Source organism: Sphaeramia orbicularis, unplaced genomic scaffold (assembly GCF_902148855.1).
Source record: "Sphaeramia orbicularis unplaced genomic scaffold, fSphaOr1.1, whole genome shotgun sequence".
NCBI lineage: Eukaryota > Metazoa > Chordata > Actinopteri > Kurtiformes > Apogonidae > Sphaeramia > Sphaeramia orbicularis.
Window position 1 is genome coordinate 166,871 of NW_021941504.1, and position 13,263 is coordinate 180,133.

Consider the following 13,263-nt stretch of genomic DNA (forward strand, 5'->3'; position numbering starts at 1 on the left):
GACACAAACTCAGGTTATTGATCTGATTTACATCATCATTAGAGTCACGTTTATGACATTTCTGCTCTGTATCACACGTGGCGAAGCTCCGCCCACACAGGTGAAGACATTCCCACCAGTGGAATAAGAGACACATCAGAGAATATGATGGAACAGTCTGTCTCCTAGACCAGGTTAAAGTTCTACAGGTCCTGATCCAGACCAACAGACCTCCATAAAACACCGGTTCAAAACTTGGAACCAGATTACAACCAGATTAGAACCAGATGAAAACCAGATTACAACCGGGTTGGGGGTCTGACAAATACCCCCTAGATGAACACTGATATACCTGTATGTTTGTAAGTATGTATGTATGTATATATGCAAGTATGTATACATAAGTACACCTGGGTATGTGAGGTACTTCTAGCTGTTTTATACCATTCATCAGGGGGTCGTCAGCGCCCCCGTTGGTTGAAAATATAGTTTTATATTTAAGAACCAGGGGTGCCAGGAATAGACGTGATGATGAATTTAACTAATTTACTCCTTTAGCAAAGTAAAAAAAAAAAAAAAAAAGCCTTAAATTTTAAATAATTTAGGAATACTGAATTGAAATGGTAGATACGTTTTTGTTGTTGATTTTTTTCCCTGTTCATGGTGTGAATGCTCGATGCTGTACACATTTATTTTAATGTAAGCACTGGATCAGGTGAAAAGGACAGGCACAAAAATAAGCTTTTAATTCTAGAATATTCCTTTTTTGGTTTTTGATTATTGTACTGGGTGCAATGATTGATGTACAGACCAAAATAAATTCATTCATTCCAAATTATCAAGTGTACCAGCCCTGGTCTGTCCATAGATGAGTTCTATAAGGTTTGCATCTAAAATGTGGATTCACTGGTGATCGAGCCTTTATCTATAAGAAACATATGGATTTATACTATTTATTTATTTGTTTTATCTCATATGGACCTAGTTTTTGTGTCCTTAATAAAGCTTGAATGAATGAAACCACAGACTGATTCTCCAACAGTCATGTGTCTGAGCTCATCGTACACAGAAATGACTCGGTAGCGCCCCCTGGAACACTCCACAGTTCAAGTCCAGCTCCAGTTTCACCTGAATTTGGCAAAAAAATCAATCAGAACCAGAACCACACAGTGTTTATTCCACTTCTCCTTCTGCTTGATGTTTGGATCCAGTCCATGTTCCGGTGGATTATTGATCTGTTCATGTGGTTTTATGTCCAATAGAGGCTTTGATGAGGCGTTCAGGGCCTCTGTTCAGCACATTAAACACATCTCCTCATAAACACCTTGAATGTAGTTGTGGTTCAAACTAACTGGGACTGAAGTTCATTTTAATCTGTTGGTAAAATAGAATTTTATTTTGTTTTGCTGCCAAATATAGCCATTTTCTGCTTCCAAAAACACAAGAACTAACAGCCAAATGTGAACTCAAGGTTTCACCAGAAAAACATCAGTAAGTCAACGTACTTCAGATGCTTTTAGCTACAAATGAGACAACAACTGATTGAATAATCGATGCAGTAAAACTTTAGTCACTCATAGAGATGGGAATCGAGAACCAGTAGCTGGATTCCTTGGAATCGTTTGCCTGCCTGCTTAACGATTCTGCTTATCGATTCCGCCTTTGTTGCACATGCGTGATGACATCACTTGTATGCTGCATTGTTTTGGTCAGAACGTAGCCAACATGGTGTTGAGGCAGAAACAGCCTAAACAGACCACACCAGGTCCAAACAGACCACACCAGGTCCAAACAGACCACACCAGGTCCAGCTGAACACTGTCAAAGCTTCCATTTCTTCTAAAGGGTGGAATCCCTCCAATCTGCTCAAACATTTGTTCAAAGCATGTGATTCATTTACAGGAATGTCATGTATTTGATTCACTACTTAGCAGTGCTTGTGAATGTAGCGGCAGAGTGAACACCAGGCCGTCATCCGGGCCCAGTTCCAGTTCGGGTAACAAATGTCATACCTCCTGAAATACAAGTTTCTGAAGGTAGGGGAAAGGAAATGAGGTGCACAACAACGGGAGACGAGCAGAATCGAAGCGGTTCCATGTAGTGGAAATGCAGCAATAGAGGAATTAGTAAAGAGTCTGTAGTTTCACTTTCACTCTGCCCCCCACCCCCCCAAACCAGACCCAGCATCATCTGTTATTATTTGTGCATACTGTAAATGTTATATTTTCTGTGCAGAGATGGAAATATAAAAGACAGCTAATGCAAACACACCCGTTTGTACTCTTTTATTCCCTCACCCAATAAGAATCAATAAGAGAATCGATAAGGAATCGGATCGATAAGCAAAATCGATAATGGAATCGAAATGGTTAAATTATTATTGACTCCCAACCCTTGTCACTCTTGTGTCATACATTACAGGTACAAACTACAGACGAACCTCTGCCAAACATTTATGGGTCCAGTCTCTGGTCCCAGATCTGTGATGGCTGTGACTGGTTCAGGTCTTAAAGCAGGTTTGGGTCTCAGATGTCCATACATGGACTCTTCTGGTCCAGACCTGACCCTGGTCTCCACTGATGATCTGATCTGAATTCAGGTTTAGGATCATGTCATTTATGTTCAAACATTAAAGGTGCTGGAGACTTTGGTGACCAATTTTTCATCATATCTGTCCATCCTCAGTATCATGAATCTGTCAGTCAGTCTGTCTGTCATTACTCAGCTGAATCTCTTGCATTACGGTGAACAGTTTCTTAGTTCCATCCACCATAAACAGACCATGTGTTTACAGAGTCCGGAGCTAACTCTGGCATCTTTGGAATTTTGTCGCGATGTGTATTGTGGGAAGCGAGGGCTATTATATAAATGAAAAAAACACACGCAGAAATGGCTGAAACGTGGAAACGGCTGGAGGAATATGCATAGAGGGAAGGAAGCTCCTGCCGTTTCCACCTCGTGTCTGGAACAGCAGCCGCTGCCAGACAGCGGAGTGAACCAGCATTTCCCGCAATGCACGTCGCAACAAAATTCCAAAGATGCCCGAGTGACCTCCCAGCTCTGAATGTTAACACATGGTCTGTTTCTGGTGGATGGAACTAAGAAACTGTTCACCGTGAAGCAAGAGGTTCCGGTGAGTAATGACAGACAGACTTAGAGATTCATGATACTGAGGATATGACTGAGGTTTTACAGATTTGATGAAAAATTGGTCACAAAAGTCTCCAGCACCTTTAACTCAGAGTTTTGAGATTTTGATTAAAAAAAATCTAATGTTGTTGTTCACCGTGGAGCTCAGACTTAAGGAGCCTCCAGAGCTGTTCCAACATCTAATCACTCCTCTGTTCGTCACGACTCATTTTCCATCAAAATTCATTGAAAAATGACAATATTTTCCACTTTGAGAGAACAGGTTCCAGTAGGGGGGTTTTGGACTTACTTTTGGGAGAACAGGTCCCGGTAGGGGCTGCCATGCTGCATGGCGATGCCGTATCCTTTGCTGCTCATGGTGTTTCCGGACACGGTGATGGTGCAGTCGTCATCGGTCAACGCTGCGTACTCCAACACCGCCATGTCCCACAGGAAGGCGAACGGAGTCTTCTTCGCCTGTAGAGACCGAGACCACATCTGTCAACAGGGACCATGTCCGGTGTAAACAGTCAAACCACAGAGTTCACCTCAGAGTTCGAAGGTTGAGTCTAAAGGGAGTTCAACCGGAGTGTGACGGTGGCGGGGGCGGGGCCAGACGGGCCTGAGTCAGCTGATCTACTTTCGTCTCCTCTTAACTGTTACTGTGTTTTCAGCTCTGCCCACTGAGATCCCACACTCTGAAATGTGTCCCAGTATAAACCAGTCAGCACTTTCAAATGTCAAAAATTCATCTAAAGAAAAAAAAATCACGGATCTTTATTTCCAAATTCTTTGAACAAACCTGGTAGACTTTACCCCAAAGATGTTCCACAACTAATATCAAGTCATTCTGACGATTTTGGAGAAGATTTATAAAAAAATCTAGGAATAAACTTATAGACTTACTATTACTAATTCTACTCTTCTTCATAAATGTTAGTATTTTGAAACTAAAACAATCCCAGCTGACACAAAAACACTAAATGTGTCAGTGGACGGATGTGACATGGTTGTTGTGGATCCCATCATACTGATGCTCTGCAGCCATGTCAGCGTTTACACTAATGATCCCTGTGCAAAAACTAGGATCACAATTATTTATTGGATAGTTTATCATCAGACTAAAGAGGAAAGAACAATCTAGAATTGTTCTTTCTGTATAAAAATGCTTCTTATTGTAAAAGTGTTGATGTAAACAGTGCTGTGTGCCATTCTTCATGTATGTATTGGTGGAACAGAAGCAGGATGGATCAGCACCATACTCCAGATTGAACCTGTACAAATAAAACATGTGATATGGAGGAGAGAATCTGGGAAGAAAAACTGGGGAATCTAAAAGAATGGAAGATTTGTTTTACAGTTCAATTCAGTTCAAATAGAACTTGGCCATTTGTGACATGAAAATATAGCATTAATTGTGCTGAAATTGGACATTTTTCAACTGAATACAGTTCATATGAGCGTCAACATGTTGAACAGAACTGAAATCCTGTACATTTGCAGAACTTGCATTTACCAACACAAAGTTCCTTTGGATTCACTGAGATTGATTTCTTATGCACAGACACAAATAAGACCTCTAAGCAAATTTTAGCCGTTGTGTATATTTCCTATTTTCTGTCTTTCCTGCTCTTTATTTTTGGAGTTGCTGTTAATGGGATCAATAAAACCTACCTTAAACTGGATAAAAAAAAAAAAAAAAACATATAAAACACAAACCTGAAAGTTCTGAATATAAATCTGTGTAATTGGACCAATATTCAGCCACAGTTTATCATTTATACATGTTCATTATAACGTACAGATACAGTGGATCTACAAATACACACATTTAATAACAGACAGAATATTGGTCCAATTACACTTATTTTTAGACAGTTCAGGTTGGTCACATTTGTGCAGTTCATTCAGTCCAGTCTGATCTCAACTGGGCTGAACCAGTAACTTAATAACCTATAAATAATGTTAAAAACTAGCATAAATTTAAGAAACATGAACAGAAATGAACTAAAAAGTAAATAAATAAAATGGACAAATATGAATAAAATGAACAATAACAAGAACCAAATATGTACAAACATGAGAAATATGAACAAACTGAGCAAAAATAAACAAAAAAAAATTACAAAAGGAATTAAAAAGTATGATCAAAATACAATAACAACAAAACACAAACAAAATTATGTTAAAATTGCACTTCTTTATATTTGGACACTTCAGGTTGTTCATATATGTTCAGTTTATTCACATTTTATAGTTAAAGGATAGTTTGTAAATGTATATATTTTCTTTTTGCACTAAAACAGTTTGTATTTGTCATTATTTATCAGTTCTTCTGTTCTTATTGTACTGGTTCTGACCCACTTTAGATCATATTGGTCTGAAAGTGGAACCTGAACATGGTTTTAACATCTGTAATTGTTCATATCTTTAGTTTCATTTTTGCATTTCACACATTCATCCATGGACTGGTTTAGAACCTGTGGAGGGCCGGTTCTGGTCCACGGGTCATATGTTGGACCCCCCTGGTCCATAGAATCAGTATTAAACCAATACTTTCATGTGGATTTAGGATCAGAAGTGTCTCCTTCACTGTTGAAATCATATGAATGATGGGTTTGTACCAGTTCTGCAGTTCGTAGACATCGGTGGAGGCAGGAGTAGTTTCGTCCGTCCGTCTTATGAAGTCAGTTCGGCTGCCGTTAAAAACGCAAGAGCACAGGTGTCAAACTCATTTTGGTTCAGTTTCATATTTAGCCCAATTTGGTCTCAAGTGGGCCAGACCGGTAAAATAATGACTTAATAACCTATAAATAAGGACAAATCCAAGTTTTTCTTTTTGTTTTAGTACAAAAAAATCCCAAATGAAATTATGAAAATATTTATATTTTACAAAAAAGATGTGAATAACTTGAAAAAACAGAAATTTCATTTGAAAAATTAGTGCAATTTTAACAATATTATGCCTCGACTTAACATTTATACATGTACATTACACACAATGTTACATAAACATTTGTAGTTGTCATTATTTATGGGTTATTGTGTTGTTATTTTGACTGTAGATCACATTGGTCTGTATGTGGAACCTGAACCAAAAGGATTTGGAAAACCTGGACTGTTCAGGTTAATTTTTGCACTTTCATCCTGCAGGGCCGGAATGGAACCTTTGACGGGCCAGATTTGGGCCCTGGACCACATGTTTGACACCTGTGCGCAAGAGCGTCTTGAGGCCTCTGTGAGAAAATAACATGATTGTGTGTCGTACGAACACCGTACAGTTGTCTTGGTCTTTTAACGGTGCGTTTGGACCTTCCTACATCAGCCCTATGGAGATTTCATGAATTATTTTTGTCATAAGGTGAATGTACGTCAGCCCTACGTGAAACTCACGGCTCTCTCAAGTCGATAGTAGGAAGATCTTAGACTGTTTCAGAATATTTAGATCGGTATATAAACAGTGGACGTGGACTAACAGTCCCATGTCCTCATCATCAAATTCTAGATGGAAGTAATGTCCACAGACAAACTTCTGCAGCTACAAGATAAACAAGAGGAAGATCCAGTGGTTGTTTTGTCTGCTTCAGTCCGACAGCAGAAGAAGAAAGACGTTCTAAAGCACTAACATAAAAAAACAGCTGAATGTAGTTTAATGTCCAGAACAGTGATCAACCAGCACCAAAGTTCTGTAGCCACGCCCCCTTTCACCTCTGCAAAAAAACTGAACATACTTTAATCTGACAGGACTGTTCATTATTTCATTCATGCATTTTCTGAACTGTTCGGTCGTGGGGGTGGAGCCTATCCCAGCATCACAGATGTCCACCATAATTTGGTGATTATTGATGTGCTATTCACACATTAAACTACGTTAACCTAGTTTTACATGAAGCCTTTTGTGAATGTGTTTATGTTTGGGATGGTGGGCTGTCCGTGGTGCTGAAATGACACATTACTGTACTATACCGTCCTGTTAGAACTCAGGAGTCAGAATAAGACATCAGATGAAGACATTCGAAGTAGAAAGTGTAAGAATAAAACACAGATACACCAGAATAATAGAGGGAAGTGAACGTTAAAAACACTAGCCGTCCATCACACATTCTCTCCATCAGCCTGATCCACGTCACCCTGGTACTGTGCATTATCTCTGCAGGTTTGGTTCAAGTTTATTTTTCTGTTTATAAAACACTTGATTTCCTTCTGCACTGTGCGTTTCAGTTCAGTCATTCACTCCGTCTTGAAAATTTGTAATCGACCCCATGTTAGAACCGCCACGAATGTCGCACTACCGCCTATAAACACCTTCAGTCCACCTTAACTCTTTAAGTGCCAGACAGTTAAGGGGATAATAAGCCTTAAAAGTGCCACAGAATTTGGCCGTTTTTCAGTATTTCGCGTCGTTTTTATAATATTTGAAGAATCCTGCAGGAAACCGCTCGGTAACATCCGACCGATTGCTGATTAGATCCAAAACGCACCGGACGCAGCCGATTCATTATTGATCGTAATTTGCATAATTTATAATAATAATAATAATAATAATAATAATAATAATAATAATAATCTTTATTTATATAGCACTTTTCATACATTAAAAACTGTAGCACAAAGTGCTTTACATATCAGTTTAAAAATCAGTACCGCCCCCCACCCACACCCACCCACTCACCCGCACACACACACACACACACACACACACACACACACACACACATATACATGCAAACCCATAAGCTCACACATACTTAAGAAGACTGACTGAGCACGGGTAGACCAGAACAAAAATGTACAAGTAAAAGTAAAACATCAATTTAGGAGGTGCTGTCTCAGGGAGCCTTCCGCACCAGGATGCAGTCGCCGACCCCGGCGACCAGGCACCAGCAACACAGCCCCGCATCCCAACTAGTGGGGGAGGGCCAACTGGGACCCCCACCCGCCACAGCCCCCGGAGTCCACAGCCGCCCCCCGGCATGGAGGGCTCCCTCTGATGAAACACCGGAGAATAAGAAACATTAAAAAGATATAAAAATATTATTCGGTCGCGTGACCTCAAATTCCCGTCTGCTTGGTCTCAAAAGGGGGACACAGAAAGAATGTCATCGAAATGTGAGAAAGAAATGGGGGTGGATGGTTTGTTTGTACACAAATATGGCATGTTCTCCAAAGCCGATCTGATCGGCCCGTGGCACTTTACAGGTTGTTTTCGTAAAGCCGATTTAATCGGCCCATGGCACTGAAAGAGTTAAGAACGCTGTGTGAATCTCTGTCTGTGCGTCTGTTCATGTGAACTCCTTAAAGGACTCCTAGTGAAGACATAACGTGTTCTTCTGATCTACTTGTGTCCACCACAGGAACATGTGGGTTCTGCAAAGGCCTCCTGATCCATGAACATCATGATGTTCATATTCATTGGTTAGTGCGTCCTGTTAAAGGGGGTTTCATATTGCAATGGTGGAAAATCTTGGACAGGATCACTGACCTGGATACGAACTTCGGAACGGTCCACGAACACTCCATTGTTATACGTCTGCCTTGAGAAGGTCGGACAAAATGGTCCATAAACCATTCGCAGTGTGTTCATGGGCGTTTGTCACGGCATTTGTGACTGAGGCTTTAATGAAACATGTGCATTAAAGGGACTCGTTTGTGGGAGGAGTCACCACAGACTGACTGTCAGTGTTCATCCATTATATGAGGAAACAGGTGTGATTCTAATGAAGAACCGTCCAGTTAATGAGGAAGCACAGGTGAAGGTCCAGAGTTTAAACACATTTGATGTGTTTTCATCTGTTGGAGTCTGTGCTTCAGTCCTTATTTGTTTATCCTGTCACAGTCTGATCCACTTCATTCACTCCTCTGTTTCTTTGTCAGTTTTCTTACTGGCTCTGATTACATTCCTTCGTTAACTGTTTTATTTTCTTTATTATTTGACTTTTTTTTTTCCACCTCACACCTCTTCATCTTTTCCTGCTTCAGCTCGTCCCTCGTTTATTTTTTCATTTATTATTACTACTGTCGTAAGTAAGTAAGTAAGTAAGTAAGTAAATTTTATTTATAGAGCACTTCTCACAGACAGTCACAAAGTGCTTTATCAATTCAAATCAAATCAAATCAATTCAAATCAAAATCAAATCAAGTTTACAGAGACCCAACAGAGTCCTTCAGGAGCAAACACTTGTGATTAGTGACAGTGGCGAGGAAAAACTTCCCTTTAACGGGCAGAAACCTCGAGCAGACCCAGACTCCTGAAGGATGGCTGCCTGCCTTGACCAGTTGGGGTTAAAGAGAGAGAGTAAAGGAGGAGAAAAGAGAGAGCGATAGAGATATAGAGAGACTGGGGGAGAGGGGGGCGGGGGGGCACATGGAGTACTTTATGATGAATTCATAGAGTGTAGTCAGTCTGTGGTGGCCCTGGGTCAGGTGGGAGACTAAAAAGCCTTTTTGAACAGGAGGGTTTGAGGTGTTTCTTAAAGCTCTCTCCAGAGTCCATGGACCGTAGGTGTAGAGGCAGCTCATTCCATAGACGTGGTCCACAGCTTTAAAAGACCTGTCACCGCGTGTGCTAAAACAGGTGCATGGAACCATCAGCAGGTGCTGTTCTGAAGACCTCAAGCTACGAGTTGAGCTGTAGGGCTGGATCAGGGAAGCAATGTATGCAGGGGCCTGGCCATGTAGGGCCCGGAAAGTTAGCACAAGAATTTTGAAATGAAGACGATATAGAACAGGAGCCAGTGGAGAGATTTAAGGATGGGAGTGATGTGGGTTCTCCTGTTTGTGCGGGTCAGGAGCCTGGCAGCAGAGTTCTGGACAAACTGTAGACGGGCCAGCTCCTTCTTGTTTAAGCATGTAAACAGGCTGTTGCAGTAGTCTAAGCGAGAAGACACAAAAGCATGAACGATCATCTCGAGCTCATTGATGGACACCATAGATCTGAGTTTGGAGATGTTGCGTAGGTGGAAGAAACAGTTTTTGACTAGGTGTTTGGAGTAGAATTCTAAAGACATGCCCTGGTCAAAGATGACACCCAGATTCCTCAGTTTGGACTTTACCGAGGAACTCAGGTCTCCAAGGTGATGTTTGATCCCTGGGATTGCACTATCCGGGGCAATGATGAGGGTCTCAGTTTTGCTGGAGTTCAGCTGGAGGCTGTTCTCATTTAGCCACTGCTTCAGCTCTGACAGGCAGTTGATTAAGGAACTCAGTTTGTGGGGCTCAGAGGAGTTAAAGGAGCAGTATATCTGGATGTCATCCGCAAATAGATGATAGGAGACATCACTGTACTGTCGGATAATGTGGCCAAGTGGGAGGACATAGAGTAAGAATAGGACTGGTCCCAGGACAGAGCCTTGGGGCACACCACACAGTAGATCCGCTGAGTCAGATTGGAAGTTGTTTATTGACACAGTGAAGCTTCTGCCGGTCAGGTAAGAGGAGAACCAGTCTAGCACAGGACCTGACATCCCTACCAGGTCCCTCAGTCTCTCAATCATTATGGTATGGTCCACTGTGTCAAAGGCCGAGGACAGATCTAGCAGGACCAAGACCGTGGATTTCCCGGAGTCAGCCGCCGTCAGGATGTCACTAGACACTTTTAATAGTGCGGTTTCTGTTGAGTGGCGTTGTCTAAACCCAGACTGAAAAGTGTCATAGATCTGGTGTGTCTCCAGAAAAGCTGTAAGTTGTTTAGACACTGCCTTCTCAAGGATTTTGGCCAATAGGGGGAGCTTTGAAATGGGCCTGTAGCTCGCACAGATTTACATCCTGATGTTGTTTCCATATCATCTCTGTTTTATTTATAACTGTTATTTTAACCCTTAAACACCCACAGATACTTTTATATCAGTTCACAAATGGGTCTTTAAGGGTTAAAGGTGGACACTTGGGTCTGTAAGGGTTAAAGGTGAACATTTGGGTCTTTAAGGGTTAAAGGCGGATGTTTGGGTCTTTAAGGATTAAAGGCGGATGTTTGGCTCTTTATGGGTTAAAGGTGGACGTTTGGCTCTTTAAGGGTTAAAGGTGGATTTTTAAGGGTTACGGATGGACCTTTAAGGGTTAAAGGCAGACATCTTTGAACGTTAAAAGCAGACATCTTTAAGGGTTAAAGGTGGACCTTTAAAGGTTAAAGGCGAACATCTTTAAAGGTTAAAGGTAGATCTATGGGTCTTTAAGGGTTAAAGGTAGACCTTTGGGTCTTTATGGGTTAAAGGTGGATTTTTAAGGGATACGGATGGACCTTTAAGGGTTAAAGGCAGACATCTTTAAGGGTTAAAGGTGGACATCTTTAAAGGTTAAAGGTGGGCCTTTAAGGGTTAAAGGCGGACATCTTTAAAGGTTAAAGGTAGACCTTAAAGGGTTAACCTCTGTCTTTCTAAGCTCTTCCTGTTTCTCTGATGATCAGCACTGTCCTCAACACCCCACCCCCCGGATGCGGTTGCCGTGGCGCCTCGGAGCAGCCTCTCAGTGTGGGAGGACCACATATTGGAAAATTGCTAGACAACGGCAATAAAAGGGATTCAAATGTGTGTGTGGAGCCGTTTGGGGTTAGCGCCGGGGGAGAGCAGCAGAAACTGGGGGGATGTTTATCATGCAAACGGCTGAATAATGGATGCGCTCAGAGTCCATTTGTCTCCGATGCTAATTTGTCATCGGCTTTTTGGGAGATCTACGAGCATAATAATGAAACAGCAGCGAAACACGACTCTGGTTCTCACACACACACACACACACACACACACACACACACTCTCTAATTGGTGTATTGTGGAACTGCTGTTGTAATTAACTAATGAGTAAACAGAGGCGTGTCTTATAGAATCAGTGTGGATTCATACAGGAAACGACTGCATTTAACACAAATATTAACACACACACACACATACAGTCATGAACATGTGTGTGTTCAGACCAGGATGAAACAGGTAACCTCTGAAACTAAAGGTTGACTCTTAGAAACAGTAGAAATACGACAGATAAAATCAGGGTGTCATCGGCCGAACATGAACAGATGCATTCTGGGATTGAGTGACTGTGGAACTGACCGCTGACCTCCTGCATATCCACTAACACTACCTGATTCCACTGGATTCATCTGTTCACAACATTGTTATTAACTGGATTAAATAAAATGTTATTATTATTATTATTATTATTACTATTACTATTATTATTATTATTATTATTGAACTACAAAAAATATATATCAATTAAATATCGAAAAAATATCAACTCCACTTGAAAAACAATAATAAAACCAATAAACAGTAATAAATGATGGACTAGTTCCATATGTGTTGATTCATTTAATGTGATATTTAACTCTATAATGTTCGTTTTTTTTCTCCACAAACAGGTCAACACTGGATCCTAGTGTTAAAAACTGCCTGTTTTTGTCAGGATTTGTAACTATTTTCCTCCTTTCAGACTGGGTTGGTGTTAAACAGGTTCTGGGTCTGCTTTGTTACCTTTGGTATTGGGTCAGGTTCTGGGTCAGTTCTGTTCCATTTGGTATTGGGTCAGGTCCTGGGTGGGTTCCGTTACCTTTCGGATCCCCTCTGAGGGGCTGGACACAGAGTAGTCCATGCCGTTGTTCTTGCTGATGGTTCTCCACAGCTCGGCGTAGGTGCTGTCCTGCTCCAGGGGGTTGGTGCCTTTGTTCCTGAAGTAGTCGTAGACTGCCGAGTCCCGGACCGTCCCGTAGTCCACGTCCATCTGCCGGGCCAGGTCCTGGAAAGACCTGCAGGAAGCGACAAGGAACCGTTAGAGATGATCCATGGACAGAAACACAGTAGAACGCACAAAGAGTCAGAACAATGAGGAGAAAACCCAGAGAACATCTACCATCAACAGAGTCCACCACAGTTCTACCATGGATTCTACCACGGTTCTACCATGGGTTCCACCACTGTTCCACCACGGGTTCTACCAGGGGTTCTACCAGGGGTTCTACCAGGGGTTCTACCACGGTTCCACCATGGGTTCTACCACAGTACTACCATGGGTTCTACCACAGCTCTAAAACGGTTCTACCACTGTTCCACCACTGTTCCAAAACGGTTCTACTATGGCTCTGCCACAGTTCCACCACAGTTCTACCATGGGTTCTACCACAGTACTACCATGGGTTCTACCACAGCTCTAAAACGGTTCTACCAC

The 13,263-nt window shown here is 41.6% G+C and overlaps 1 protein-coding gene across 2 annotated transcripts in view; it reads right to left on the reverse strand.

Moving 5' to 3' along the window:
• The window catches only part of LOC115415980 (glutamate receptor ionotropic, delta-1-like), a 242,015-nt gene that overhangs the window by 19,779 nt on the left and 208,973 nt on the right, over window positions 1–13,263 (reverse strand). For both annotated transcript variants that reach the window (XM_030129660.1, XM_030129659.1), the window contains exons 12-13: window positions 12,649–12,844; window positions 3,419–3,585 (exon numbers count right to left, since the gene is read on the reverse strand). In XM_030129660.1, the coding sequence (XP_029985520.1) occupies window positions 3,419–3,585; window positions 12,649–12,844 (363 nt within the window). The remainder of the gene's footprint in view (window positions 1–3,418; window positions 3,586–12,648; window positions 12,845–13,263) is intronic.